This window comes from Girardinichthys multiradiatus, chromosome 24 (assembly GCF_021462225.1).
Source record: "Girardinichthys multiradiatus isolate DD_20200921_A chromosome 24, DD_fGirMul_XY1, whole genome shotgun sequence".
Classification (NCBI taxonomy): Eukaryota; Metazoa; Chordata; class Actinopteri; order Cyprinodontiformes; family Goodeidae; genus Girardinichthys; species Girardinichthys multiradiatus.
In genome coordinates, this window is record NC_061816.1 from 17242304 (window position 1) to 17269588 (window position 27285).

A 27285-nucleotide genomic window follows, 5' to 3' on the forward strand; every position below is an offset into this window, starting at 1 on the left:
CAGACCGAACTGCTTGAAATCAGCGCTTCGCGGGCAGACACGCTTACCAGCAGGCAGCAGTGACTAACTCCAACAAAAGCAGTTGAACTAATTCCAAATAGCCCTTTGAAAAGAGACACAGAGCTAACCAGCAGCAGCTAGCTAGCCTGACTCAAAGAGGTGTTCTTAGCGAGGTGAAGAGCGTAAGAACTGAGTAATGACGATGATGACGGAGAGGTATATAGTGCAGGTGGGGCTTGTCACCTGTCGTCATCACATCATTTGCCTAGGAGGCGTGATTAGAGGTGGCTTCAGCCAGGACACGCAGGGCGTGATATCCCATACTCATGTGTTGTACTGAGTGAATCGACTGAAAGGGAACATGTCTCCACTGTTCTAGAGTCCAGTGGCAGCATGCTTTAAACGACTGCATTGGGAGCTTTGCATTGCACTTGGGGATGCAAAGCTTCTTGTAATGCTTCAATGCAACTGTTCGCCCATGAAAACCTTTTACATTAGCATCTCTTTGCTTTGTTCTGGAGGTAAGTAAGGCCACATTTAGTTTGTTGGTCTTTGGCTATTGATTTTCTGCACTATGTTTCTAAGCATCTGCTGACCTCTGTCTGTGATTTTACAGTGCCTTGCGAAAGTACTCGGCCCCCTTGAACTGGTCAACCTCTTGCCACGTTTCAGTCTTCAAACATAAAGATATAAAATTCTAATTTCTTGTGAAGAATCAACAAGTGGGACACAATCGTGAAGTGGAATGAAATTTATTGGATGTGTCAAACTTTTTTAACAAATAAAAAACTGAAAAGTGGGGCGGGCAATATTATTCGGCCCCCTTGCATTAACACTTTGTAGCGCCACCCTTTGCTGCAATTACAGCTGCAAGTCGCTTGGGGTATGTCTCTATCAGTTTTGCACATTGAGAGACTGAAATTCTTGCCCATTTTTCCTTGCAAAACAGCTCGAGCTCAGTGAGGTTGGATGGAGAGCGTTCGTGAACAGCAGTCTTCAGGTCTTTCCACAGATTCTCGATTGGATTCAGGTCTGGACTTTGACTTGGCCATTCCAACACCTGGACATGTTTATTTCTGAACCATTCCCTTGTAGATGTTGCTTTATGTTTTGGATCGTTGTCTTGTTGGAAGATAAATCTCCGTCCCAGTCTCAGGTCTCTTGCAGACTCCAACAGGTTTTCTTCCAGAATGGTCCTGTATTTGGCCCCATCCATCTTCACATCTATTTTGACCATCTGCCCTGTCCCTGCTGACAAAAAGCAGGCCCAAACCATGATGCTGCCACCACCATGTTTGACAGTGGGGATGGTGTGTTCAGGGTGATGAGCTGTGTTGCTTTTACGCCAAACAGATCGTTTTGCATTGTGGCCAAACATTTTGATTTTGGTTTCATCTGACCAGAGCACTTTCTTCCACATGTTTGGTGTGTCTTCCAGGTGGCTTGTGGCCTCTTGGCTGCATCTCTGATCAGTCTTCTCCTTGTTTGAGATGAAAGTTTAGAGGGACGGCCGGGTCTTGGTAGATTTGCAGTGGTCTGATACTCCTTCCATTTCAATATGATTGCTTGCACAGTGCTCCTTGGGATGTTTAAAGCTTTGGAAATCTTTTTGTATCCAAATCCGGCTTTAAACTTCTCCACAACGGTATCTCGGACCTGCCTGGTGTGTTCCTTGGTCTTCATGATGCTCTCTGCGCTTTGAACAGAACCCTGAGACTATCACAGAGCAGGTGCATTTATACGGAGACATGATTACACACAGGTGGATTCTATTTATCATCATCAGTCATTTGGGACAACATTGGATCATTCAGAGATCCTCACTGAACTTCTGGAGTGAGTTTGCTGCACTGAAGGTAAAGGGGCCGAATAATATTGCACGCCCCACTTTTCAGTTTTTTATTTGTTAAAAACGTTTGACACATCCAATAAATTTCATTCCACTTCACGATTGTGTCCCACTTGTTGTTGATTCTTCACAATAAATTAGATTTTTATATCTTTATGTTTGAAGCCTGAAATGTGGCAAGAGGTTGACCAGTTCAAGGGGGCCGAGTACTTTCGCAAGGCACTGTACGTGGCCAGTCTTTTTTATAATACCACTAACAGTTAAATGTGAAGTATTTAGTTGTGAGGAAATTGCACAACTGATTTACTGTACAAGCAGCATCCTATCAATTAACATGCTGGACTTCCTTGACCCCTTGAGAGCAACCCGTTCCTTCAAAAATGTTTGTAGAAGCAGTCTGCATGCCTAGGTACTAGATTTTATACCCCTGTGGCCATGGGGTGATTGGAATACATGAATGCAAAGGTCTCAAGGGGTGGACCAATACATTTGGCAATGTTGTATACTTCCTTTTCCTCTGATTTACCCACCTCCTAAATTGTGGCACACAAGCCCTTGTCATTATGTTTGAAAATAGCTCGGACCCACATACAGAGAACACTCAGGAGGAGGAAGTGAAATAAAGGTTGTTTCTTGAAGATATAGTCAGGAATGGAACGGATGAAATATCTCACTGTAAGGAGAGAAATGAAGAGAATGGATGAGTGTGGGTAACAGAGGAAAAAATGAAACTAAGAGCAAATAATACTCAATTGACACCTCTGGCTTTATCTGGGAAACATGGAATGTGGGATGGATACGAAGACTTGAAGGAAGGCAAAGACGAAGAGCAGACGGACTAATTACCGTTTCAATCTCATAGGGTTCAATGAAACGAGGCGAAAGCTTCGTAGACATGGATTTAAGGGGCACATCACGTGCCGACAACCAAACCTTTTGTCCAGGTCGATACTCCGGTGCAGGTCTGCGTTTGCGGTCAGTAAAACGCTTGTTTTGATCTGCAGTGGGATTGAGGCTCTGGACAGTTGAGTTCCAAATGGTCTTACAGCGGCAGACATGTTGGTGGACGGATGACACCATGATTTCTCTTTCATCAGCAGCAAACAAGGGTGGCTAATAGCCCAGTCAGGCCTCAAAAGGTGAACGTCCAGTGGCAGAGGAGATGTGAGAATTTAAAGCATACTCTACCCAAGGTAGATATGCGCACCAGTCAGAAGGGTTAGTGGACGTGAGACATCGTAGGGTTGATTCTAGCTGCTGATTTAATCTTTCGGTCTGACCATTAGACTGTGGGTGGTAACCTGAAGTTAATGAAATCTTGGCTCCGAGAGCTAAACAAAACTGTTTCCAAACCTGCGAAATGAACTGTGGACCTCGGTCAGACAAAATGTCCTGTGGAATTCCATGGAGACGAAAGACGTGTTTAGTGAGGAATTTGGCGGTTTGAAGGGCTGAAGGAAGTTTTCTGAGAGGGATGAGATGGCAGGCTTTAGAAAAACGGTCTACAATTGTGAGAATAGTTGTCAAAATCCAAAGCTATGTGAGACCAGGGACGACTTGGGATGCTTAGAGGTTGGAGAAGACCTGCAGGGGGCTGGTTACAAGACTTATTCCTAGCACACGACTGAACAAATTCCTTCACATCTTTATGTAATGTTGGCCACCAAAACCTCCTTTGAACCAATGCGATAGTTCTACTAACACCTGGATGAGCCGAAAACCTTGCTGTGTGCAGCCAGTTAATTAATCGAGCTTGTACTGTAGATGGGACGTAGATACGGTTAGGTGGCCCATTGCCAGGATCGGCCTCCTGTTGTTGAGCCTTTAACACCGTGTCCTCAATCTCCCATCTAAGTGCCCCAACCGTCCAACTGGGCGGTATGACGGGTGCAGGTTCCCTCACCGAATCGTCTGTGGCGAATTGTCTGGAGAGGGCATCGGGTTTAGTATTCTTAGGTCCGGGCCTGAAAGAAATACACAAGTCGAAACAAGAGAAAAATAAGGACCAGCGAGACTGACGTGGGTTTAGCCTTTTGGCTGACTGTAGGTAGGCCAAATTCTTGTGATCAGTCCAGACTTGGATGGGATGTTTGGCCCCCTCAAGCCAGTGGCACCACTCCTCAAGGGCCAACTTTATCCCCAGGAGTTCTGTCACCCACGTCGTAGTTCGTCTCTGTATTGCTGAACCTGCGAGAAAAGAAAGCACAAGGATGAAGTCTTCCATCTTCAGAGTTTTGCGACAGCACTGCTCCGACCCCGACGTCCGATGCGTCGACTTCCAGGATGAATTGTCTTGCATAATCCGGATGCACCAAGATGGGGGCGCGAGAGAACTTCTCCTTGAGGGTACAAAAAGCCGCTTCGGATGACCAGGAAAAGGAGATCTTAGAAGAAGTTAGAGCTGTTAGAGGTGCAGCAATGAGACTATAGTCCTTGATGAAACGTCTGTAAAAATTGGCGAATCCCAAAAAACGCTGAAAAGATTTGCGTGAGTCCGGCACCGGCCATTCTAGTACAGCTCTTATTTTCTCTGGATCCGAACGTACCTGTCCACCCTCAAGGATGTAGCCCAGGAAGGTGACTGATGACTTGTGAAACTCACACTTCTCTGCTTTTACGAACAGGCGGTTCTTCAGGAGACGTTGAAGAACTTGGCGAACGTGTTTGCGATGCTCCTGCATATTCTTAGAGTAAATCAGAATATCATCTAAATATACAAAGATGAAAATGTTCAAAAAAATCCCTGAGAACATCATTGACCAAAGCTTGAAAAACCGCAGGAGCATTACACAGTCCAAAAGGCATGACCAAATACTCGAAATGACCCAACGGCGTTTTAAAAGCCGTCTTCCACTCTTCCCCCTGGCGGATCCTGACCAAGTGGTAAACGTTACGAAGATTTAATTTGGAAAAAACCGTGGCACCATAAACGGGTTCAAAAGCAGAAGTGATGAGGGGAAGTGGGTACTTATTCTTAATGGTGATTTGATTTAAACCACTATAGTCTATACAGGGACGCAATGGACCATCCTTCTTCCCTACAAAACAGAAACCCACCCTAGTGGTGATGAGGAAGGACGAATAATACCTGCTGATTAAAAATCATTGATATAGTCTTCCATTGATTTCTGCTCAGGACGTGAAATGTTGTAGAGTCTGCTAGAGGGCAAAGGTGCGCCGGGGAGAAGGTTAATTGCACAATCATAGGGTCTGTGAGGAGGTAATGATAGAGCCTTATTCTTGCTAAACACTCCTCTCAAGTCATGGTAGTCTTGAGGTACACGAGTCAAATCGATTCCTTCGTCCTCACTGCTAGCCTGTGGGGGTAGACTTGGTGTGAACGCTGATCTTAGACACGATGAATGGCAGTTAGCGGACCAGGACTCTATACGACACCTTGACCAGTCTAGATGTGGATTATGTTGTTGTGACCAGGGGAATCCTAAAACCAGAGAACCTTGAGATGCTGGAAATACAAAAAGTGATGTATTTTCCCTATGATTGCCAGATAACATTAGTTCCACTGGCTTGGTTCGTTGTGTTATCTGTTGTAGTCTCTTTCCGTCTAAAGCTAAAACTGAACGTGGTGATTCAAGAGACTCCACTTCTATTCCTGCCTGGTTTACCAAATCCAGATCTATGAGATTCTGTTTGCAGCCGTAGTCTATAAGTGCAGATACCGTCAATGTACGCTGACCCACTAAAAGAGTCGCAGTTAAGCTGAATCTGGGGGCTTTACTATTCTGAGCTTGGTCCACCAACCCCCCCTTCAAAGCCGGTGGACCCTTTCTTTTAACGGCCCAGGGCAGGCAGGAAAGGTTGCTACGAAATGATCTGCGTAACCACAGTAAAAACACTGCCTAGAAACTCTTTGTCTTTGTTTTTCTTCAAAAGATAAGCGAGTTCCTCCTAACAGCATGGGCTCAGGTTCGGTAGCTGATTGTTGTGACGAGGCCTTGACAACGGATGGAGAATTACTCCTTAACTGGGGGTGAAAATATGACCTTTCTGCTCGGGCTCTTCTTTCTCTTATTCTGTTATCTATCCTAGTTGCTAATGAAATAACCTCATCTAAAGTAGGAGGATCCTCTACCATGGTTAATTCATCCTTTAGAGGATCATCTAAGGCGTGCAAAAAGGTAGTCTTTAGAGTCTCATTATTCCAGCCAGATGTAGCTGCCAATGTACGGAATTCAATAGAAAACTCAGTAATGGGTCTGTGACGTTGTTTTAAGGCCCTTAAACGTCGGCCAGCACTGGATTTGTCTAATACAGGTGAAAAAAACTTTCTAAATTCTTTAACGAAGCCATCAAAAGTACAACCAAACTCCCTGCAATCAGGGAAACAGGCTTCAGCCCACTGCAAAGCTTTGCCGGTGAGTAATCCAATTATATATGATATCTTTACATTATCATGAGGAAAAGAGTGGGGGGACCGGTTAAACACCAAAGAATACTGAAGCAAAAAACCCCCACAATTTCCTACCTCACCAGAGAATTTGTCCGGATTAGGGGATGTGACGTCACGAAAATGGGGTGACTGAAAGGATTCCGGAAACGCAGAAGCACCCTCTGGAGGAGTGGTGGATGAAGTACCTAGCGTTTGTTGTAACATGGTGGCGATCTGTTCTATCTGTTGGTTGGTTTGACGTTGCTGTTCTGTAAGGGAACGAAGAGAGGAATCATGAAACTGGATCTGGTTAGCCTGTTCAGAGAGAGTCCTCCTGAGTGCTTCTGCTGGGTCTTGTTGGCGAGAGTGTTCTGTCATTATGTTCGAAAATAGCTCAGACCCACATACAGAGAACACTCAGGAGGAGGAAGTAAAATAAAGGTTGTTTATTGAAGATATAGTCAGGAATGGAACGGACGAAATATCTCACTGTAAGGAGAGAAGTGAAGAGAATGGATGAGTATGGGTAATGGAGGGACAAACGAAACTAAGAGCAAATAGTTATTTTGATACAGAGATCGGCCTACTGAGTTATGATGGTCAGGTCGCCAAGGGGAATGAGATTCAGGGTCCGGGTCTTAAGCAGGTATATCCGTAGAGAGTTCACTTGGTGCTGTTCTGTGGAGCTCAGGTTACCGTACACAAGTTCGATGTGCGGTGGCTTACGTTGGAGGGTGGACAGGGTACGCTTGTGGCTTGGCTCAGGAGATGAAGAGCACAGGAAGCTACCAGCTTGATGCGAATCCAAACGAAGGTAGATCACAGGATAGAAATCCTCAGAACGAAGACAGGCTTTATCTTCCAGAGTAACTTTCAGAAACGTAGTCCAGAAAACTCAGTGAATTAGATCCAAAGCTTAGGCTTTCAAAATCTGCAGAGGAGCAAAAAACAAAGTTAAACGAGGTCGAAGAACGAAGCATAGACTTAGAGTGTGGCTCGAGTTTGTACCACTGTGGCAAAACACCCTCGCATTGAAACGCTGGCAGCCTCCTGCTTAAGTACTCCTCCTGGCAATCAGTGGAATAAGTCGCACCTGTCACCCAGCATACCTGAGAGCTCCAGCACCACCTGAGAATGAGCACATGTAGCAAGCACAAAAACACAAACACAACCCCAGATCCTGACAGCCCTATTCTGTTGTTTTCCCTACGATTCTACAGCAAAGGCTTGCAGGACTGTCAGAAAGTACTACGTCAAAGATTGCAAACATTATTATTTTCTTTCAAATCTGTCACAGCTTCCTTGTAAAATGTTCAGAAAATGACAGCCGGACCGTGTGTATAGATACCCAGCAATCATTTGGTGTATGTTGATCTGTATTTTGCTTTTCACTCTCTTGGTGTATATTTTTCTTCTGCCAGAGCCCTTTAATGATTGCAAGAAGGACACACACAAATATGCATTCAAACACACTTTCAGTACTTTATCCCCCTCTCTTCCTTGCCTTAAATACACCCCATTAATAACACGTATTAAAACAAAAACAAAAAACGTCTCATCCTCTTCTTCTTCTGCAAGCCCCCTCCTCAGTAATTACAAAGAGTCTGGACACTACAAAGTCCTCCCCCTCATACAAACAACAAGATAGGTTTAAGATGTTGATGTAAACAATTACAAGCAGACCCACATACATTCACTTGAGATGACTATAAGCTAAGGGACATCTGTGTTTGTCGGTGCCCTATGGCTCTCTGTCTAATGAGATCTGGTTTTCAAGTTATAACACCACCCTTTAAGACCTTCAGACTTATAGAAAGACAGCTGTGGAGCTCAACATCTGGGCTGAAGGTGGTCAGTACAAGGGTTGTTATATATACATTGGTTTCTGTGTGTCTATGTTGGGGTGCATGCAGGTAATCGGGAGCTGTTCCAAAGAAAAACAACGTAGGATTGTTCAAAGTGCTTCCTTCATTCATAAAATCTGAGTGTTGTTTAGTGTGGTTTGTAGTAGGCAGAGTTGCCTACGTTTCCTCATGCATCAGTCCGTATAGATTAAATGTTTGGAAAGGCAGATCAACAAATGGTTGTGGTGGGTACAAGAGGCGGAAAGAGGGGTGAGAAGCCCACAATACCCAGCAAAGCAGGAGATGAGAGAGGAAGGGAAGGAGACATGGAGGAACAGGAGTAGGAGAAGTGAGAAAATTAAACATTAGAGGTGAGTGTTTGAAACATTCAGAGGGTGACTGAGCAGAGGAGGCTGCCTTGTCACTCAGGCAATAGCAGAAAGTAGCAAAGGCTGATATACAATTGTTACTATATGATAAACTTCAATAAAAATGTGTTATTAACATGAATTGTAGAATATAAATCCATAACATGATCTAATTCTTTTGTGTACATTGACAAACATGTATATCTAGTGCCACTTAAACAATAAAGTATACTTGTTATTACTGAGCTCCTCAACTGGTGTTTGAAAACAGCATTATCTTAATGACTGTTGTGTGGCACTCCTTTAGTTTCCATGCCAGGACTCATTGGAAACATTTCCAAACTGCTACATTTCTCTTTTTTAATAAATAAAAGGAAAGAGCAGTAACCTTGTTTCAGCCAGCTGACTGGAAGTGCGCAGCAACATGTGAAGGATGGGAAGCTCTGCGTTACTCTGTGTTACACTGTGTTCCCTGCAGCCATTAAAAAATCCATCAGGTTTTCAGTGGTCTCCTTAAAAGCATTTAAAGCCATGGCAGCAGTGTGACAGGACATTTTTGTGGTTTTGAAACTGTAGCTTTTAGGAAGGTGGAGAGCTCCGGTAACTGGCCCTGGCCTACTATAGGCTAATACCTAACCTGATAAACCTAACACAAACTTCAGGAATCTTTATTTTTTGTAACACTAGCCCTTGGTCAACAATGAAAAAAACATTATTTAGTTTGTTTACCTACTATTTTAACTTGATGAATCTCTGTTGAACAAAACATTCTCTTATTCTTTCCAAACCAAAGCTCTCTATGACAACATATGGACTGAAGCAGTGACTATGTTGTTTGCAGATGACATTGTGATCTTTAGTAAAAGTTGGGAGCAGGTGAAGGAAAACCTTGGGAGGTGTTAGCATGGTCTCAAGTGAAGAGGAGGTTGAACAGAAGGGCAAGACAGAATATGAACAGGAGGGAGATAGGAGAATTGTGAAGCTGCAAGAAGTGGAGATACTTATACTGATACTGATATTGAGCTTTCTTAAGTCCCCGGCTCTGATGCTGCTATCCCAGCAGATGGCAGAAGAGATCACACTCTCCACGACAGACTTATAGAAGATATGCAGCATCTTGCTGCAAACACCAGCTTCCTTATAAGCTTCCTCAAGGAGGACAGTCTGCTCAGTCTGTCTGTTCTTGCAGATGGCTTCACAGTTGCATCTCCACTCCAGCCTGTTATCCACCCATTCAACATGCAGTGAACAACAGAGGTAAAGAAGAGAGTCCAGGCTGGATGGAGTGAATAGAGATGAGTGTCAATAGTGATTTTGCAAGACATTTAAAAGTCTTAATATGCTACACTGTAATGTGGCCAAATCAGAGGAAGTAATACAGTGTTCATTATACATCTTACAGATACTGACCTTAGTGGCCTAGGTGGTAAGCATACATCTACTGTTTCCTACAGAGCAATAATATGTAAAGGAAAGCTTTATGAATAATAGTTAAACTGCATCAATTTGTAAAATATGAACATGTTTGGGAATGTTTCTTTTTATTTTGCTCAATAAATGTTTACATTTTCTATCAGCCAAATTTGGATTTGGAGAAAAGGCCTCATCAAAGGTTACATTTTACTTTGACATATGTTCTGAATCCTATTCAGAGTCAGTGTCTCACTTCTTTCCATAAAGGTCAATACGTTCCAAGCTGTGATTGGATATGATGAGACAGACTCGTACGTTCTCTTCCTTTATCCCGAAGATGGACTTACATTTTTTGGGACACGGCCTAAGGTAACATGCTGGGCTATATGTGCATATGTACTGTATGTGTGAACTGCAGTGTTGTATACACACAGTTTGTTAATATTGTTTCTGCTAACAGTGGTTTAAAATCACTTGTATCATATTTTCCCCAGGAGTCCTATAATGTGGAGATAGAGCTTCCTGCTAGAGTTGGCTTCAGTAGAGGAGAAGTTTCATTTTTCATTATTTCCAAAACCGATGGACCTTTTTATACCGTTGCCCAAGATGAAAACAGTGTTAAAAGGCTTTCTCAGTAAGTAAAATCAGGATACATGTTGCTCTTAGAAGCAGCAACCTTCGGCAGCCATCTAGCATGTATAATGTAAAAACAGTTGAGTGAGTAAAACATTTTTAAACCTCGCAGGTTTGTTTTAAAGTTGAAATATGAAAAAATAACTTAATGTGACTATATGTTTGTGTCACGCATTACCTAAATTTGGCATTATGATTACCAAGAAAGACTGTAAAACAATATCTTCAGCTTTTAATATCTTATGGAGCAGTGTTCAGTCTCTGTAAATCTACCAAGACAGAGACCCCCATCAAAATTGACAGACAGAATAAAAAGAACATTTAATCAAAGAAGCAGCCAAGAAGCTTTACGATGGGCTTCTTCTCTGGAAGATCTGCAGTGATTAACAGCTCAGGTGTCAGTTGACAGGAAACCTGATAGTTGTGCACACAAGTTTGGTCTGTATGGGAGAGTGTCAAGATGAAAGCCACTGTTAAAACAAATAGACAGGAAGTCCTGCTTGAAGTTTGCCTCAAGCCATGTAGGGGACACAGCAAACACATGGAGAATAGCACTGAAAAAAAGGGCATGGGAAGACTGACATCGCTATTCACCCTGAACACACCATTGCAATAGTGTAACCTGCTGGGGGCAACATTATGCTGTGGGGATGTTTGTCTTCAGCAAGTACAGGGAAGCTGGTCAGAGTTAAACTGAACAGTACTGGAAGAGAGTTAGAGGCTGTAAAAGACTTGAAATTGGCACTTTTCATGTTTTTAGTCTTGGAAATAAGAAAAAATGTATTACGTTCCTTTTACTTGATAGGATGATTATAGTGTGTTGTTTGTCAGTCAGTCAGTCAGTCATTTTCTACGGCTTCTTCCATAGTGGGTCGCGGGGAAGCTGGTGTCTATTTAGCAGTCTATGGGCAGGAGGCAGGTTACACCCTGGACAGGTCGCCAGTCTATCGCAGGGCGATGTGTTGTTTGTAATATGATGAAATGTAGAAAAGTTCAAGAAGTGTGAAAACTTTGGCAACAGATAATAGAATTACCTAAAATAGGAATAATGTTGTGGATTTTTTGGACATGCCTGTCCTTATTTGGTTATTACCTCTCCTCCAGGGTTGGAAATACTGGGGTTCCAGGTGTTTGGCTTTTCCACACTGGAAAACGGTACTCTTTTCAAGCCATCATTCCTGCATCAATTGGTGGTCTCCTTGCTACACCATCTACTGTTGGATATGGCCTCTACCTGGTAATCTTATTGTCCGTTGTTTAGTCCAACTCTTAGATCTGTCTTACTATAGTTCTAACTTTTCACTGGCTTGGTCTTCAAGGACACAACCACCCCTGAATATGAGTTTGAGGATTATACCTTTGAGCCAGAGACCCAAGAAGAAGTGGATAGCTACACTCTGGCAGGCAAAGGCCCTGACTTCCAACCAGATTCTGCTGGTAGTGACCACTCAGACTCCATTCAACCTGGAAGTTCCGACTCTCCTCCTTCTCGTTCAGAAGATTCTGACCGCCAGTTGTCATACAACAGAGAAGATGTACCATTGACTTTGGAGCCAGCAGAAAGGCAGTACGCTCCACCTCGTTTTCCACTGACAGGCCCAGAAGGACGCACTCAGCGGCTCCAGGAACAGCAACCGCAGGTAACAACACCAAGTTCTGGCCAGTGATATTAAACATAAATGAAAAGTTGTCTTAATTTATTTTAGTGGTCATAATTATTTATTTTCCTGATTCCATGCTGTTTATTGAATTGCTGAACTACAAAACATAGTCAGTCTTTAAAAGCAGTCCCTCCTTTGTTCGTTCCGTCGTTTCTTCCTTCCTTCAATTATTCTTTTCCTAACATCCTTCTTAGATCCTCCCCCCAAAACTATCCTTCTTTCAATCCTATCTTATTTACTTTTTTCATCCTTCCCTCTTAACTTTATTATTTCCTTCATTCAGTCATTTTACTTTGCTTCTTGCAATCCTTCCCTCATTCAACCATTTTCCATCCTTGTTTCCTTTCTCCCTCCATTCCTTACATTAATCATTCAATCCTTCCTTCAGTCCCTGTTCTTTTCTTCAATCCAATCTGTCCATCCATATCAAGCTCAATCCTTCCACTTGTGAACAACACACCAAAATGCTTGAACTCCTCCCCTTGAGACAGACTCTGACACTCGACCAAGAAGAATTGGGCTACATTTATTCAGTTGGAAACCATGGCCCTAGACTTGGAGAAGCTGACTATTATCATAGCTTCTTCATCAGTTCAACCCACTCCAGTGGATGCTGCAGGTCATGGAATCACATCCTCTGCAAAAAGCAAAGATGGGAACCTGACGTTCCCAATCAGACAGCTTTTTCTCCAGGACCTCACCTTGAGATCCTTTTCATGAACACCACTTACAAGAGCAGTGACAAGGGGCAACCCTGATGGAGAACATGATCTGGGAACAAGCTAGAAACTGTGCATAGGTGTCAGGACTTGCAAAATGGAGGACCCCAGAATGCAGACGAGCAGGCAGCATGACGGTAAGTGAAGAAAGGATTTAATTAACAAAAAACTCACTCAAAAGAGGAGGCAGGAACCAAAACAATAAACGAGCAGGCAAGACAGGCAAAAACAGACATGGGCAGGCTGGCAAGACAGGCTTGGCATGAACAAACGGACACAGGTGACATGATCTGAAATGTTTCTGCGTGTGTATATATGGAGTGTGAACCAGGTGGAGCAAGGAGACAGATTTCCTTGGAGCAGGTGAACCGAATAAAGATAATTGACAGACAGAACAAAACGTGGCTGGAGCAAAACAGAGACTCTTGAATACAATCTAACAGAAACTAGAAAAACATGAAACTAAAGCATAACCAGATCCAAAAACCAAACTTGACAAAACATGAACTAGAAGACAAAAACTAAAGCATGACCAGGAAAATAATAAACAGAAGCATGATTCAAAAACTGTGAGAAACATATAAGAAAAAAACAGAAACCAAACAACCCCAAATCATAACACTAGGACGAGGTCACTGGTCTTGCTTTAGTTATGATGTTATCAAATAGATCTTAAAAAAAATCCAGATATCCACTACTCCTGCACCATCCCCTAAAATACCTTGAGGGACACAAGTGTGTGCCCTCCCCAGGTCCACAAACCACATGTGAACTGGACAAACAAACTCTCTTGACCCCCTTATCATGTCCATGAAGGGTAAAGATTCAGTCCACTGTTTTCTGGCCAGGATGGAAGCCGCAATGCTCCTCCTGAATCTAAGGTTAAAGAAGAACAGAGCCTCTTTTCCAACACCCACTTTCCCAATGGGGTTGAGAAGTGTGATCTCTTGTTGGTCTGGTCCCATTTCTTCACTCACTACAGAGGATTTCAAAAGAGAAAATTAAACTTTTGTTATGACAATTTTTAAAGCTGTAGTAGCTTTTCTCCTAATTCTGTGGGTGCAGGGCAATGCTGTTTTGGAATGTTTTGTTGTGTAACAAAACTGGTGTACTGCCTCCTGTAAACTAGATGTGAGGTTTACCCATGTCATTGTTCTGTAGTTTATAGTGTCTGGAGAGGGTTAATGTTCTGGTTTTGGTCTCAAAGGTACAAAAAACTTTTGCATTTGGAAGTTGATTAACTTTTGTTTCCATTCTGTCTCCTTCTGTAGTTTACTTTGGAGGTGGTGGACGTTTACCCCCCTCTTGGAAGCGAAGTACCCCTATCCCCTGGAGGTCACGTGGTCAGTGTGGATGAAGATGATGTTGAGTTTGACACAGGAGGTGGGATTCAAACCACATATGCATCTGTTTTTGTCATACTGAGAATAACAAGGAAAAAATAAGTCGGTTTTAGGTGTGGGCTTTCTCTGCATCATTATGTAACTCCAGACTGTTTCCACTATACTGAGATCAGACTGTTGCTGGAACCAAACAACTTCCCCTGGAGGATTTGTTTTGTAATTTGGATTAAGATGGTTGACTTTCTGCATGAATAAATAAGATGTTTTAACATTTTATGCAACACCGTCTCATGGTAGTTTGGTAAATTAGATCAGAAAGTTTATAAAAAGCAACACTCTCATAAAAAATCAATGACTATCCCTAAAGATTGGTGAGGATTTCATGATTAGATATAAAAAGAGCATACAGCAGATGTTTACTTTTTTCAAGCAAGGATGAATAGTCATTGCACACTTTGTGCCGAAATGATAAAAACTAAACGTATCAGAACTGTGTGGCCGACTTCTGATTTTTTTGAATTGCCAATTTCAAACTTAACAGATAGCATTTTTTTAAGAATTATAAGAAGATTCTCCTGAGATTTCCAAAAAGTTGAGAACATTTCCACATCAAACATGTTTTATTACAGAAGGGTTGAAAGAACAAGAGGACAAATAAATAGCAACTTTTCAGTACTGCATTCAGCCTTCATTTTATATGCTGAAAGTCTTCCTCTCTCCTGCAACCGGAATAAACTGAGGACATGTCTTAACATGTCATAGGTTTCCTTTTAAATGCTTAATTTAATAAAAATCTCCTTGCTTATTTGGAAAATCGCTAAATTCAGCTCTTCATCCCACAGTAATGACTTCCACACCGTAGAATGTAGACGTTAGAACAAAGGATCATGCTAAAAGTCAGACAATCACATGTGGAATTATATACTGAACAAAAAAGTGTGAAACAACTGAAAATACAGGGGTTGGACAATGAAACTGAAACACATGTCATTTTAGTGTGGGAGGTTTCATGGCTAAATTGGACCAGCCTGGTAGCCAGTCTTCATTGATTGCACATTGCACCAGTAAGAGCAGAGTTTGAAGGTTCAATTAGCAGGGTAAGAGCACAGTTTTGCTCAAAATATTGAAATGCACACAACATTATGGGTGACATACCAGAGTTCAAAAGAGGACAAATTGTTGGTGCACGTCTTGCTGGCGCATCTGTGACCAAGACAGCAAGTCTTTGTGATGTATCAAGAGCCACATTATCCAGGGTAATGTCAGCATACCACCAAGAAGGACGAACCACATCCAACAGGATTAACTGTGGACGCAAGAAGAAGCTGTCTGAAAGGGATGTTTGGGTGCTAACCCGGATTGTATCCAAAAAACAAAACCACGGCTGCCCAAATCACTGCAGAATTAAATGTGCACCTCAACTCTCCTGTTTCCACCAGAACTGTCCGTCGTGAGCTCCACAGGGTCAATATACACGGCCGGGCTGCTATAGCCAAACCTTTGGTCACTCATGCCAATGCCAAACGTCGGTTTCAATGGTGCAAGGAGCGAAAATCCTGGGCTGTGGACAATGTGAAACATGTATTGTTCTCTGATGAGTCCACCTTTACTGTTTTCCCCACATCCGGGAGAGTTACGGTGTGGAGAAGCCCCAAAGAAGCGTACCACCCAGACTGTTGCATGCCCAGAGTGAAGCATGGGGGTGGATCAGTGATGGTTTGGGCTGCCATATCATGGCATTTTCTTGGCCCAATACTTGTGCTAGATGGGCACGTCACTGCCAAGGACTACCGAACCATTCTGGAGGACCATGTGCATCCAATGGTTCAAACATTATATCCTGAAGGTGGTGCCATGTATCAGGATGACAATGCACCAATACACACAGCAAGACTGGTGAAAGATTGGTTTGATGAACATGAAAGTGAAGTTGAACATCTCCCATGGCCTGCACAGTCATCAGATCTAAATATTATTGAGCCACTTTGGGGTGTTTTGGAGGAGCGAGTCAGGAAACGTTTTCCTCCACCAGTATCACGTGGTGACCTGGCCACTATCCTGCAAGAAGAATGGCTTAAAATCCCTCTGACCACTGTGCAGAACTTGTATATGTCATTCCCAAGACGAATTGACGCTGTATTGGCCGCAGAAGGAGGCCCTACACCATACTAATAAATTATTGTGGTCTAAAACCAGGTGTTTCAGTTTCATTGTCCAACCCCTGTATGTCTTATATTCTAGGTTCTTCAAAGTAGTCACCTTTTGCTTTGATTACTGCTCCACACACTCTTGACCTTCGTTGATGAGCTTCAAGAGGTAGTCACCTGAAATGGTTTTCCAACAGTCTTGAAGAAGTTCCCAGAGATGCTTAGCACTTGTTGGCCCTTTTGCCTTCACTCTGCGGTCCAGCTCACCCCAAACCATCTCGATTGGGTTCAGGTCCGGTGACTGTGGAGGCCAGGTCATCTGACGCAGCACCCCATCACTCTCCTTCTTGGTCAAATAGCCCTTACAGAGCCTGGAGGTGTGTTTGGGGTCATTGTTCTGTTGAAAATAAATGATGGTCCAACTAAACGCAAACTGGATGGAATAGCATGCCGCTGCAAGATGCTGTGGTAGCCATGCTGGTTCAGTATGCCTTCAATTTTGAATAAATCCCCAACAGTGTCACCAGCAGCCTCACACCATCACACCTCCTCCTCCATGCTTCAAGGTGGGAACCAGGCATGTAGAGTCCATCCGTTCACCTCTTCTGCGCCGCACAAAGACACGGTGGTTGGAACCAAAGATCTCAAACTTGGATTCATCAGACCAAAGCACAGATTTCCACTGGTCTAATGTCCATTCCTTGTGTTCTTTAGCCCAAACAAGTCTCTTCTGCTTTTTGCCTGTCCTCAGCAGTGGTTTCCTAGCAGCTATTTTACCATGAAGGCCTGATTCACACAGTCTCCTCTTAACAGTTGTTCTAGAAATGTGTCTGCTGCTAGAACTCTGTGTGGCATTGACCTGTTCTCTAATCTGAGCTGCTGTTAACCTGCGATTTCTGAGGCTGGTGACTCGGATGAACTTATCGTCCACAGCAGAAGTGACTCATGGTCTTCCTTTCCTGGGGCGGTCCTCATGTGAGCCAGTTTCTTTGTAGCGCTTGATGGTTTTTGCGACTGCACTTGGAGACACTTTCAACGTTTTCCCAATTGTTCGGACTGACTGACCTTCATTTCTTAAAGTAATGATGGCCACTCATTTTTCTTAGCTGCTTTTTTCTTGCCATAATACAAATTCTAACAGTCCATTCAGTAGGACTATCAGCTGTGTACTGTATCCACCTCCTGCACAACACAACTGATGGTCCCAACCCCATTTATAAGGCTTGAAATCCCACTTATCAAACCTGACAGGGCACACCTGTGATGTGAAAACCATTTCAGGTGACTACCTCTTGAAGCTCATCAACAGAATGCCAAGAGTGTGTGGAGCAGTAATCAAAGCAAAAGGTTTGAAGAACCTAGAATATAAGACATATTTTCAGTTGTTTCACACTTTTTTGTTCAGTATATAATTCCATATGTGTTAATTCATAGTTTTAATGCCTTCAGTGTGAAGCTACAATATTCATAGTCATGAAAATAAAGAAAACTCTTTTAATGAGAAGGTGTGTCCAAACCTTTGGTCTGTACTGTACACTGCTCAAAAAAATAAAGGGAACACTCAAATAACACATCCTAGATCTGAATGAATGAAATATTCTCATTGAATACTTTGTTCTGTACAAAGTTGAATGTACTGACAACAAAATCATCAAAAAATCATCAATGGAAATCAAATTTATTAACCAATGGACGCCTGGATTTGGAGTCACACACAAAATTAAAGTGGAAAAACACACTACAGGCTGATCCAACTTTGATGTAATGTCCTTAAAAGAAGTCAAAATGAGGCTCAGTATTGTGTGTGACCTCCACGTGTCTGTATGACCTCCCTACAACACCTGGGCATGCTCCTGATGAGACAGCGGATGGTCTCCCGAGGGATCTCCTCCCAGACCTGGACTAAAGCATCCGCCAACTCCTGGACAGTCTGTGGTGCAACGTGACGTTGGTGGATGGAGCGAGACATGATGTCCCAGATGTGCTCAATTGGATTCAGGTCTGGGGAACGGGCGGGCCAGTCCATAGCTTCAATGTCTTCATCTTGCAGAAACTGCTGACACACTCCAGCCACATGAGGTCTAGCATTGTCCTGCATTAGGAGGAACCCAGGACCAACCGTACCAGCATATGGTCTCACAAGGGGTCTGAGGATCTTATTTCGGTACCTAATGGCTGTCAGGCTACGTCTGGCGAGCACATGGAGGACCATGCGACCCTCCAAAGAAATGCCACCCAACACCATTACTGACCCACTGCCTAACCGGTCATGCTGAAGGATGTTGCAGGCAGCAGATCTCTCTCCACGGTGTCTCCAGACTCTGTCACGTCTGTCACATGTGCTCAGTGTGAACCTGCTTTCATCTGTGAAGAGCACAGGGCGCCAGTGGCGAATTTGCCAATCCTGGTGTTCTCTGGCAAATGCCAAGCGTCCCGCACGGTGTTGGCTCTGGACACTACGCTGACAGACACAGCAAACCTTCTTGCCACAGCTCGCATTGATGTGCCATCCTGGATGAGCTGCACTACCTGAGCCACTTGTGTGGGTTGTAGAGTCCGTCTCATGCTACCACGAGTGTGAAAGCACCACCGACATTCAAAAGTGACCAAAACATCAGCCAGAAAGCATAGGTACTGAGAAGTGGTCTGTGGTCCCCACCTGCAGAACCACTCCTTTATTGAGTGTCTTGCTAATCACCAAAGATTTCCCCCTGTTTATTCCTTTTGAACAACATCATGTGAAATTGATTGTCAATCAGTGTTGGTTCCTAAGTGGACAGTTTGATTTCACAGAAGTTTGATTTACTTGAAGTTATATTGTGTTGTTTAAGTGTTTTCTTTTTTTTGAGCAGTGTAGCCAATGCAATATTCATAGTCATGAAAATAAAGAAAACTCTTTGAATGAGAAGGTGTGTGGTCTGTACTGTATATATATATATATACAGGGGTTGGACAATGAAACTGAAACACCTGTCATTTTAGTGTGGGAGGTTTCATGGCTAAATTGGACCAGCCTGGTAGCCAGTCTTCATTGATTGCACATTGCACCAGTAAGAGCAGAGTGTGAAGGTTCAATTAGCAGGGTAAGAGCACAGTTTTGCTCAAAATATTGAAATGCACACAACATTATCGGTGACATACCAGAGTTCAAAAGAGGACAAATTGTTGGTGCACGTCTTGCTGGCGCATCTGTGACCAAGACAGCAAGTCTTTGTGATGTATCAAGAGCCACGGTATCCAGGGTAATGTCAGCATACCACCAAGAAGGACGAACCACATCCAACAGGATTAACTGTGGACGCAAGCGGAAGCTGTCTGAAAGGGATGTTTGGGTGCTAACCCGGATTGTATCCAAAAAACATAAAACCACGGCTGCCCAAATCACAGCAGAATTAAATGTGCACCTCAACTCTCCTGTTTCCACCAGAACTGTCCGTTGGGAGCTCCACAGGGTCAATATACACGGCCGGGCTGCTAAACCCAAACCTTTGGTCACTCATGCCAATGCAAAATGTCGGTTTCAATGGTGCAAGGAGTACAAATCTTGGGCTGTGGACAATGTGAAACATGTATTGTTCTGTGATGAGTCCACCTTTACTGTTTTCCCCACATCCGGGAGAGTTACGGTGTGGAGAAGCCCCAAAGAAGCGGACCACCCAGACTGTTGCATGCCCAGAGTGAAGCATGGGGGTGGATCGGTGATGGTTTGGGCTGCCATATCATGGCATTCCCTTGGCCCAATACTTGTGCTAGATGGGTGCGTCACTGCCAAGGACTACTGAACCATTCTTGAGGACCATGTGCATCCAATGGTTCAAACATTGTATCCTGAAGGCGGTGCCGTGTCTCAGGATGACAATGCACCAATACACACAGCAAGACTGGTGAAAGATTGGTTTGATGAACATGAAAGTGAAGTTAAACATCTCCCATGGCCTGCACAGTCACCAGATCTAAATATTATTGAGCCACTTTGGGGTGTTTTGGAGGAGCGAGTCAGGAAACGTTTTTCTCCACCAGTATCACGTAGTGACCTGGCCACTATCCTGCAAGAAGAATGGCTTAAAATCCCTCTGATCACTGTGCAGGACTTGTATATGTTATTCTCAAGACGAATTGACGCTGTATTGGCCGCAAAAGGAGGCCCTACACTATACTGATAAATTATTGCGGTCTAAAACCAGGTGTTTCAGTTTCATTGTCCAACCCCTGTATATATATATATATATATATATATATATATATATATATATATATATATATATATATATATATATATATATACAGGGGTTGGACAATGAAACTGAAACACCTGCCATTTTAGTGTGGGAGGTTTCATGGCTAAATTGGACCAGCCTGGTAGCCAGTCTTCGTTGATTGCACATTGCACCAGTAAGAGCAGAGTGTGAAGGTTCAATTAGCAGGGTAAGAGCACAGTTTTGCTCAAAATATTGAAATGCACACAACATTATGGGTGACATACCAGAGTTCAAAAGAGGACAAATTGTTGGTGCACGTCTTGCTGGCGCATCTGTGACCAAGACCGCAAGTCTTTGTGATGTATCAAGAGCCACGGTATCCAGGGTAATGTCAGCATAAAACCAAGAAGGACAAACCACATGCAACAGGATTAACTGTGGACGTGAGAGGAAGCTGTCTGAAAGGGATGTTCAGGTGCTAACCCGGATTGTATCCAAAAAACATAAAACCACGGCTGCTCAAATCATGGCAGAATTAAATGTGCACCTCAACTCTCCTGTTTCCACCACAACTGTCCGTCGGGAGCTCCACAGGGTCAATATACACGGCCGGGCTGCTATAGCCAAACCTTTGGTCACTCATGCCAATGCCAAACGTCGGTTTCAATGGTGCAAGGAGCGCACATCTTTGGCGGTGGACAATGTGAAACATGTATTGTTCTCTGATGAGTCCATCTTTACTGTTTTCCCCACATCCGGGAGAGTTACAGTGTGGAGAAGTCCCAAAGAAGCGTACCACCCAGACTGTTGCATGCTCAGAGTGAAGCATGGGGGTGGATCAGTGATGGTTTGGGCTGACATATCATGGCATTCCCTTGGCCCAATACTTGTGCTAGATGGGCGCGTCACTGCCAAGGACTACCGAACCATTCTTGAGGACTATGTGCATCCAATGGTTCAAACATTGTATCCTGAAGGCGGTGCCATGTATCAGGATGACAATGCACCAATACACACAGCAAGACTGGTGAAGGATTGGTTTGATGAACATGAAAGTGAAGTTGAACATCTCCCATGGCCTGCACAGTCACCAGATCTAAATATTATTGAGCCACTTTGGGGTGTTTTGGAGGAGCGAGTCAGGAAACATTTTCCTCCACCAGTATCACGTAGTGACCTGGCCACTATCCTGCAAGAAGAATGGCTTAAAATCCCTCTGACCACTGTGCAGGACTTGTATATGTCATTCCCAAGACGAATTGAAACTGTATTGGCCGCAAAAGGAGGCCTTACACCATACTAATAAATTATTGTGGTCTAAAACCAGGTGTTTCAGTTTCATTGTCCAACCCCTGTATATATATATATATATATATGTATGTGTATATGTAAAAATCATCTTTTTCTAAACAATTGTGTATTACATTGACAAAGAAACATCTACGGAAATCACAGTCTGTAAAGGCCAATACTGAAAACCGATGTAGGATGTGTGTTACAGCCAAAACCTCAGTTTATATTGTATGAAACACCTTCACGTCCCAATGAACCATTGTTACTGAGCACTTTTTTGCTGCATCTAGAAAAGTAACCAGAAACAAGACGAAAGTCGTAAAACAGAAATACCAGCAGGTTTTCTGGGTGTGTCTGATCTTCTGTCAGTTGGACACAGAATCAGCAAACAGTATTGTACAATAGCTGCCAAGCTAATCTACATTTTCACCTGCCTTTGGGAAAAAAAAGCTAAACTGGGTTCAACAAGCCACCAATTAGCCAAATTCGTTATGTTCATACATCTCATGGAATATATCTTGGAGAGCCATGTGCTGAAGGTTCTTGGTATTTCATCAGAACAAACAGAGACATCTGCATAGCGTTCAACAATGAGGCTTCATGAACAGAGTGTGTGGTGCCTGGCAAGTAAGCCTGGACAGTGAACTGGATGACTTTTATTTTGAAATGATGCTTAGCAAATAGAATAAGTGAGTTTCAGATCTTTCTCCCAATGAAAATAGAAGCTACGTTACTGCGGTAATAGACTGCCACTGCACCCCCAACATTTTTTGATAATTTTTTGCTAATATGGGGTTCTAGGTTAAGCTATAGTTATTTATATTTACTCTAATAATATCCTTTACTCATAATTTACTTACTTGTATCTTGTTGTGTCTAATAAAACTTTCTTGAAAGTGAGTTCCTTGCAAAAGCTTTACAACCACAAGCTTAAATGGATTTTATTGGGATTTTATGGGACTTGTGGTTTTCAAAATTATTATTAATATTAGAATTGAAATTTATGGCCTACATGCAATACACTATGTCTGGAGAAAAACTAACAGTAAGCGCCACCACCTGCGGTTCAACATGGTGGTGGCAGCATCATGTTTTGGGAAGGGACAGGGAAACTGGTTAAACTGGTTAAAATTATCGTGTTTTTTTTTTTTTTACAACTGGCTTGCATCTGGGTCTACTAAATCAGCAACCCCTAGACTCCATATTCCAGAACACAAATGGAAGCAAATTATCTCATCGAGACAATCCGGTAATATTAGCTTAAAGCTACTTAAATATAACTGGATGATGCAGACATGCATAACGCCTGTCAAATTAAATACATTTATGAAAAAGATCCCAGAGACTGTTGTGCATTGTGTCTGGGAGTACAGCATTATTAGAGATTTGTGGATGGACATCCACGAACAATCTGTTAGATGCACAACAGACTTTGTTACACTTGAACAATAAGAACCTTAAACTAACACACCAGCAGTGCAAATTTATAGATTTTTCAATATTACAAGCCAAAAGAATCATAGCTTTTTGCTGGAAAAAATTCGACCCACCTACTATTAGAGCTTGGATTAAATATTTCAATAAAAACAAACGAGATTCATACAAAGAAATCAGAAAGCCATTTACAAATTACATTAAAATGACTAATATTGGTCATCTCCTACGGGAGGGGTTGAAAGGTATTATTTACATTCTTTTGTGCTCTACTTTTATGTTACTTTGAAATGTAATTAGTTTGTATAATGCATATTTGATTTTAAGGTACCTTGCAATACTGTGAGAGTGTTTGATGCTTTTTGTAGAATTTAAGTGTGAATAAGAGCTGGGTTTTGTTTTAAATTGTTCAATTTTAGGGTGGGAGATATATTACAATAATGTCCATTTATAAATTGGCTTGTAAATGCTGTAAATATAATAAAGATATTAATAAAAATAAATATTAACACAGGGGAATTGAAAACAAATGCACACTACACTTTTCAGATTTTTAAAATAATTTTCCTTCCAATTCATGATTATGCACTACTTTGTATTGGTTTAACTCATACAAGTCCCCCTCAATCTCTTAAAATTTTATTATTGTATTGAGATAAATTGTGTTCAGAAGTTCAAAGCAAAGCAAGCCATTATATGTATCTAAATATAAGTCCTCATGAAAGGAAGGTGAAAAGTAGAAGGGTAACAAGACCTCCTCTTTCTAGCTGCCCAGCACCTAGCAGTACAATACAGCCGTTGTGCAGGGCAACTCCAGGTGTGTGTTCAGCATTCCCTTCATTGCTAGTACTCCCCAAGGTTTTAGCCCTAAACAAGAATGTGTTCTCAGTGGACCTGTATGGTTACATACGATTTAAACAGTTGAACATATGCTTATGAAGTCATTTAGCTCAAATAGGAGAAAGATTATCTGGGAAGAGATTCATCAGTAAGCCTAAATATGTTCCACTGAGCAGTTTTAACTCTAAGGTATAAGGAAACCTAATTATTTCTTTCGGGTTTTTTTTTTAGTTTAGATATTTTGGTATAGTTCAGGAAAGAAGGACCTGTGTATGAAGATTCAAACCAACCAGAAGTCATAGTGTGAGGCCAAACAGGATGTATATGTTAAATATATAAGAGTTAAGCAGAGAAACAAGATTGAAAAAGCTAATTCACATTACAAGGAAGTCATACAGTCTGTATGATAATATATTTAAATATATTATCACGTTACTTAGACCTTTATGAGATAGACCAACACAAAGTAGTGCATAACAATGAAGTGAAAGGAGAATGAAACATGGCTTTCAAGATTTTTTTGCAAATAAACATCAGAAAATTGAAGACTGCATATGTATTAATCCCAGTCCATTATCTCTACCAGTTTTGCACATCTAGAGATTTTGCCAATTCTTTGCACAATTATTTCAATTCAGTGACACTGGATGGAGACACTGTGAGTCTGGTTAGCCTTGTCACACATTCCCAGTTGGATTTAAGTCTGGACCTTATTTGGGCCATTCTAACACATGGATAAGTTTTAATCAATGGTGGTTGTTTTATAATCACTGCTCTGGGGGATCAGCTCCTTCTGGTTTCACTCCCCACACCACATGGTCCCCACAAAAACAGTTACTCACATATTGTCCCAACAAACACCAGCTAGCCCTTTCATTCTGTCATGGAAGCTTGGTTCCCATGGGCTCTGACCCTATCTCTTTCCCTCTGCATGATGCTGCCACCTCCATGTTTCACTGTGGTGGTTTTCCAGGTTATGTTCAGTGTTGTTTTTCAACCACACATAGTGTAGGTCAAAGTTGCAGCTGTATTTAAACAAAGATTAAATCACAAACAGATGGACCCTATTCGAGGCCTTTCTGAATTTTAATTGGTTGTGTTGAATCACATTTAGGGGTATCCAAGTAAAGGAGGTGGAATACAAATGCCTGCTAGACTTCTTAGATTTTTATTAATAATACATTTTGAAATCCAGGCATCGTATTTCTATCATTCACAGTTATGCACTGTTTGAGGTGGTCTATTACATTAAATATCAATAAAATACATTGAAGTTTGTGGCTGTAATGGGAGAAAATGTGAAAACTTCAGAGGATATGAATACTTTAGCCAGGCCCTGCTTATTTTTCAGAGTTGTTACTGGTTTAAAGTTTGACTTCTCCTGCACTACAACAGAGATGTACCTACGCTGTGCCCCTGTGGGAATGAAGAATGCTGTGTTCTGGTTCCAAATCAGCCATTTGTATATAAACAAAATAGAGAACAGACACATGCAGAGGGAAAATAAGGGAAAGAGTCACTTGGAAGTATTGAGTGATGTTTATGTCACTTTTAGGTTTACTCAGCTCTAGGAAACTGTAAAAGGTTCCTAGAAATCAGTCTGTTTATTCCTTATGTTAGAAAAAAAACTCTTCAGCTTTTCCGTCTTTATGTTGACTACTACATTTTCTTTGCTCTTTGTTCAAATAACTTGCAAATAGATTGCTTGACTTCCTGCATTGAAGCATTTTCAGTAGTTAAGAATAAGCCCTGATCATTTATAGACTTGCAGCAAAGATGATCCTGTTGGCCATTTCATGATTGATTTAGGGGTTAAAACTGGGCTGTGCCGGTAAGGTTATTTGGTTCAAGGTTGAACTAAACCATTTAGTTGTGTCGCTAAAGGAACCAGAAAATGCCTTTTGCAACATGTGTTCACTAACAGAAAGGAGTGGTAGTTTGGGCTGCAGCAGCTGGTTTCTTTCCAAGAAGGGTCTTGATATATGTTTGTGTATGTCTACATATTTTCCCAGATCCCTTCTACATGTCCTGCCTGGTTTTCCATGCATGAATTCCAGCCCTGTTTATTTTTCATTTTCCCCCAATTTTATCTTTTAAGTTAATGTAATTATAAATGTCGTAATTAAGACAATAAATCTGGTGCTTATGGAAGTATACACAGGACTGCACTGGTCTCAAACAGGTTGACGGGAGAGTCAAGGCAAAAGCAATGAAATACAACTAAAAGATGTTGTATGTAATTAAAGCCTTTAATTTAACTATTGGATGGTTTGTGATATGACATCTTGCAAAGGTATTCATACTTTTTCCACTTTTTGTCCCATTACAGGCAAAAACTTCAACGTATTTTTATTTTCATTTTATTATGCGATAGACCAACACAAGGCATGCATAATTGTGAAGTTGAAGGATTTTTTTTTTTTTTACCTAGCTGCACAAACTAGCAACCCACGTAAAAGACAGCAATAATCCCAGAAGCAGCAGAGAAAACTATGGTAACTTGGGAGGAGCTGCAGAGATTCACAGCTCAGACAGGAGAATTTACCTCACGACTATTTGTCATCCACGCCAGAAATCTGACTTTTATGGAGAAGTAGCAAGAAAAAATCTGTTTTTGAGGGAAGGCAGAAATGAGATAACATGTGATAGAACAGGTTCTGGTCAGATGAAACCTAAATGAAACGTTTTAGGCTAATATGCAAAATTCCTTCCATTTCACAATTATGCACTACTTTGTGTTGGTCTATCACATAAAATTACAGTAAAATAGACTGAGGTTTGGAGTTGTACTTGTGAAAACATTCAAGCAGTACATATAACAGGATCTCCGTTTCTCTCCTCAGTGATTCAGTACACTACAGAGAATAAGGAAACATGTGCCAGGTTAGTGAAAACTCCATCATATGATGAAATCCTGATAATATCCTGTTTAGCTGGTAAAGTTTTATCCATTTGCTTCTAATGTTATAATAATGATGGTACAGCAACTTTAAGTCTAAATATGTACATATATCCTTGTTCCTTCTCATTGTTTAGGTTCCAGATGCAATGCTCCCAGAATGCATTCTGCTCAGACTATGCTACAGGATTTTGCTGTCACTGCCGACCAGGCTTCTATGGAAATGGCCGTCAATGTCTACCAGACGGTAAGA

At 42.0% G+C, this 27285-nt stretch overlaps 1 protein-coding gene across 2 annotated transcripts in view; it reads left to right on the forward strand.

Annotated features, from left to right (window-relative positions):
* nid2a (nidogen 2a (osteonidogen)) overlaps positions 1-27285 on the forward strand; it is an 87833-nt gene that overhangs the window by 21410 nt on the left and 39138 nt on the right. For both annotated transcript variants that reach the window (XM_047355367.1, XM_047355368.1), the window contains exons 5-11: positions 10132-10233; positions 10359-10498; positions 11602-11734; positions 11817-12137; positions 14149-14260; positions 26977-27016; positions 27170-27279. In XM_047355367.1, the coding sequence (XP_047211323.1) occupies positions 10132-10233; positions 10359-10498; positions 11602-11734; positions 11817-12137; positions 14149-14260; positions 26977-27016; positions 27170-27279 (958 nt within the window). The remainder of the gene's footprint in view (positions 1-10131; positions 10234-10358; positions 10499-11601; positions 11735-11816; positions 12138-14148; positions 14261-26976; positions 27017-27169; positions 27280-27285) is intronic.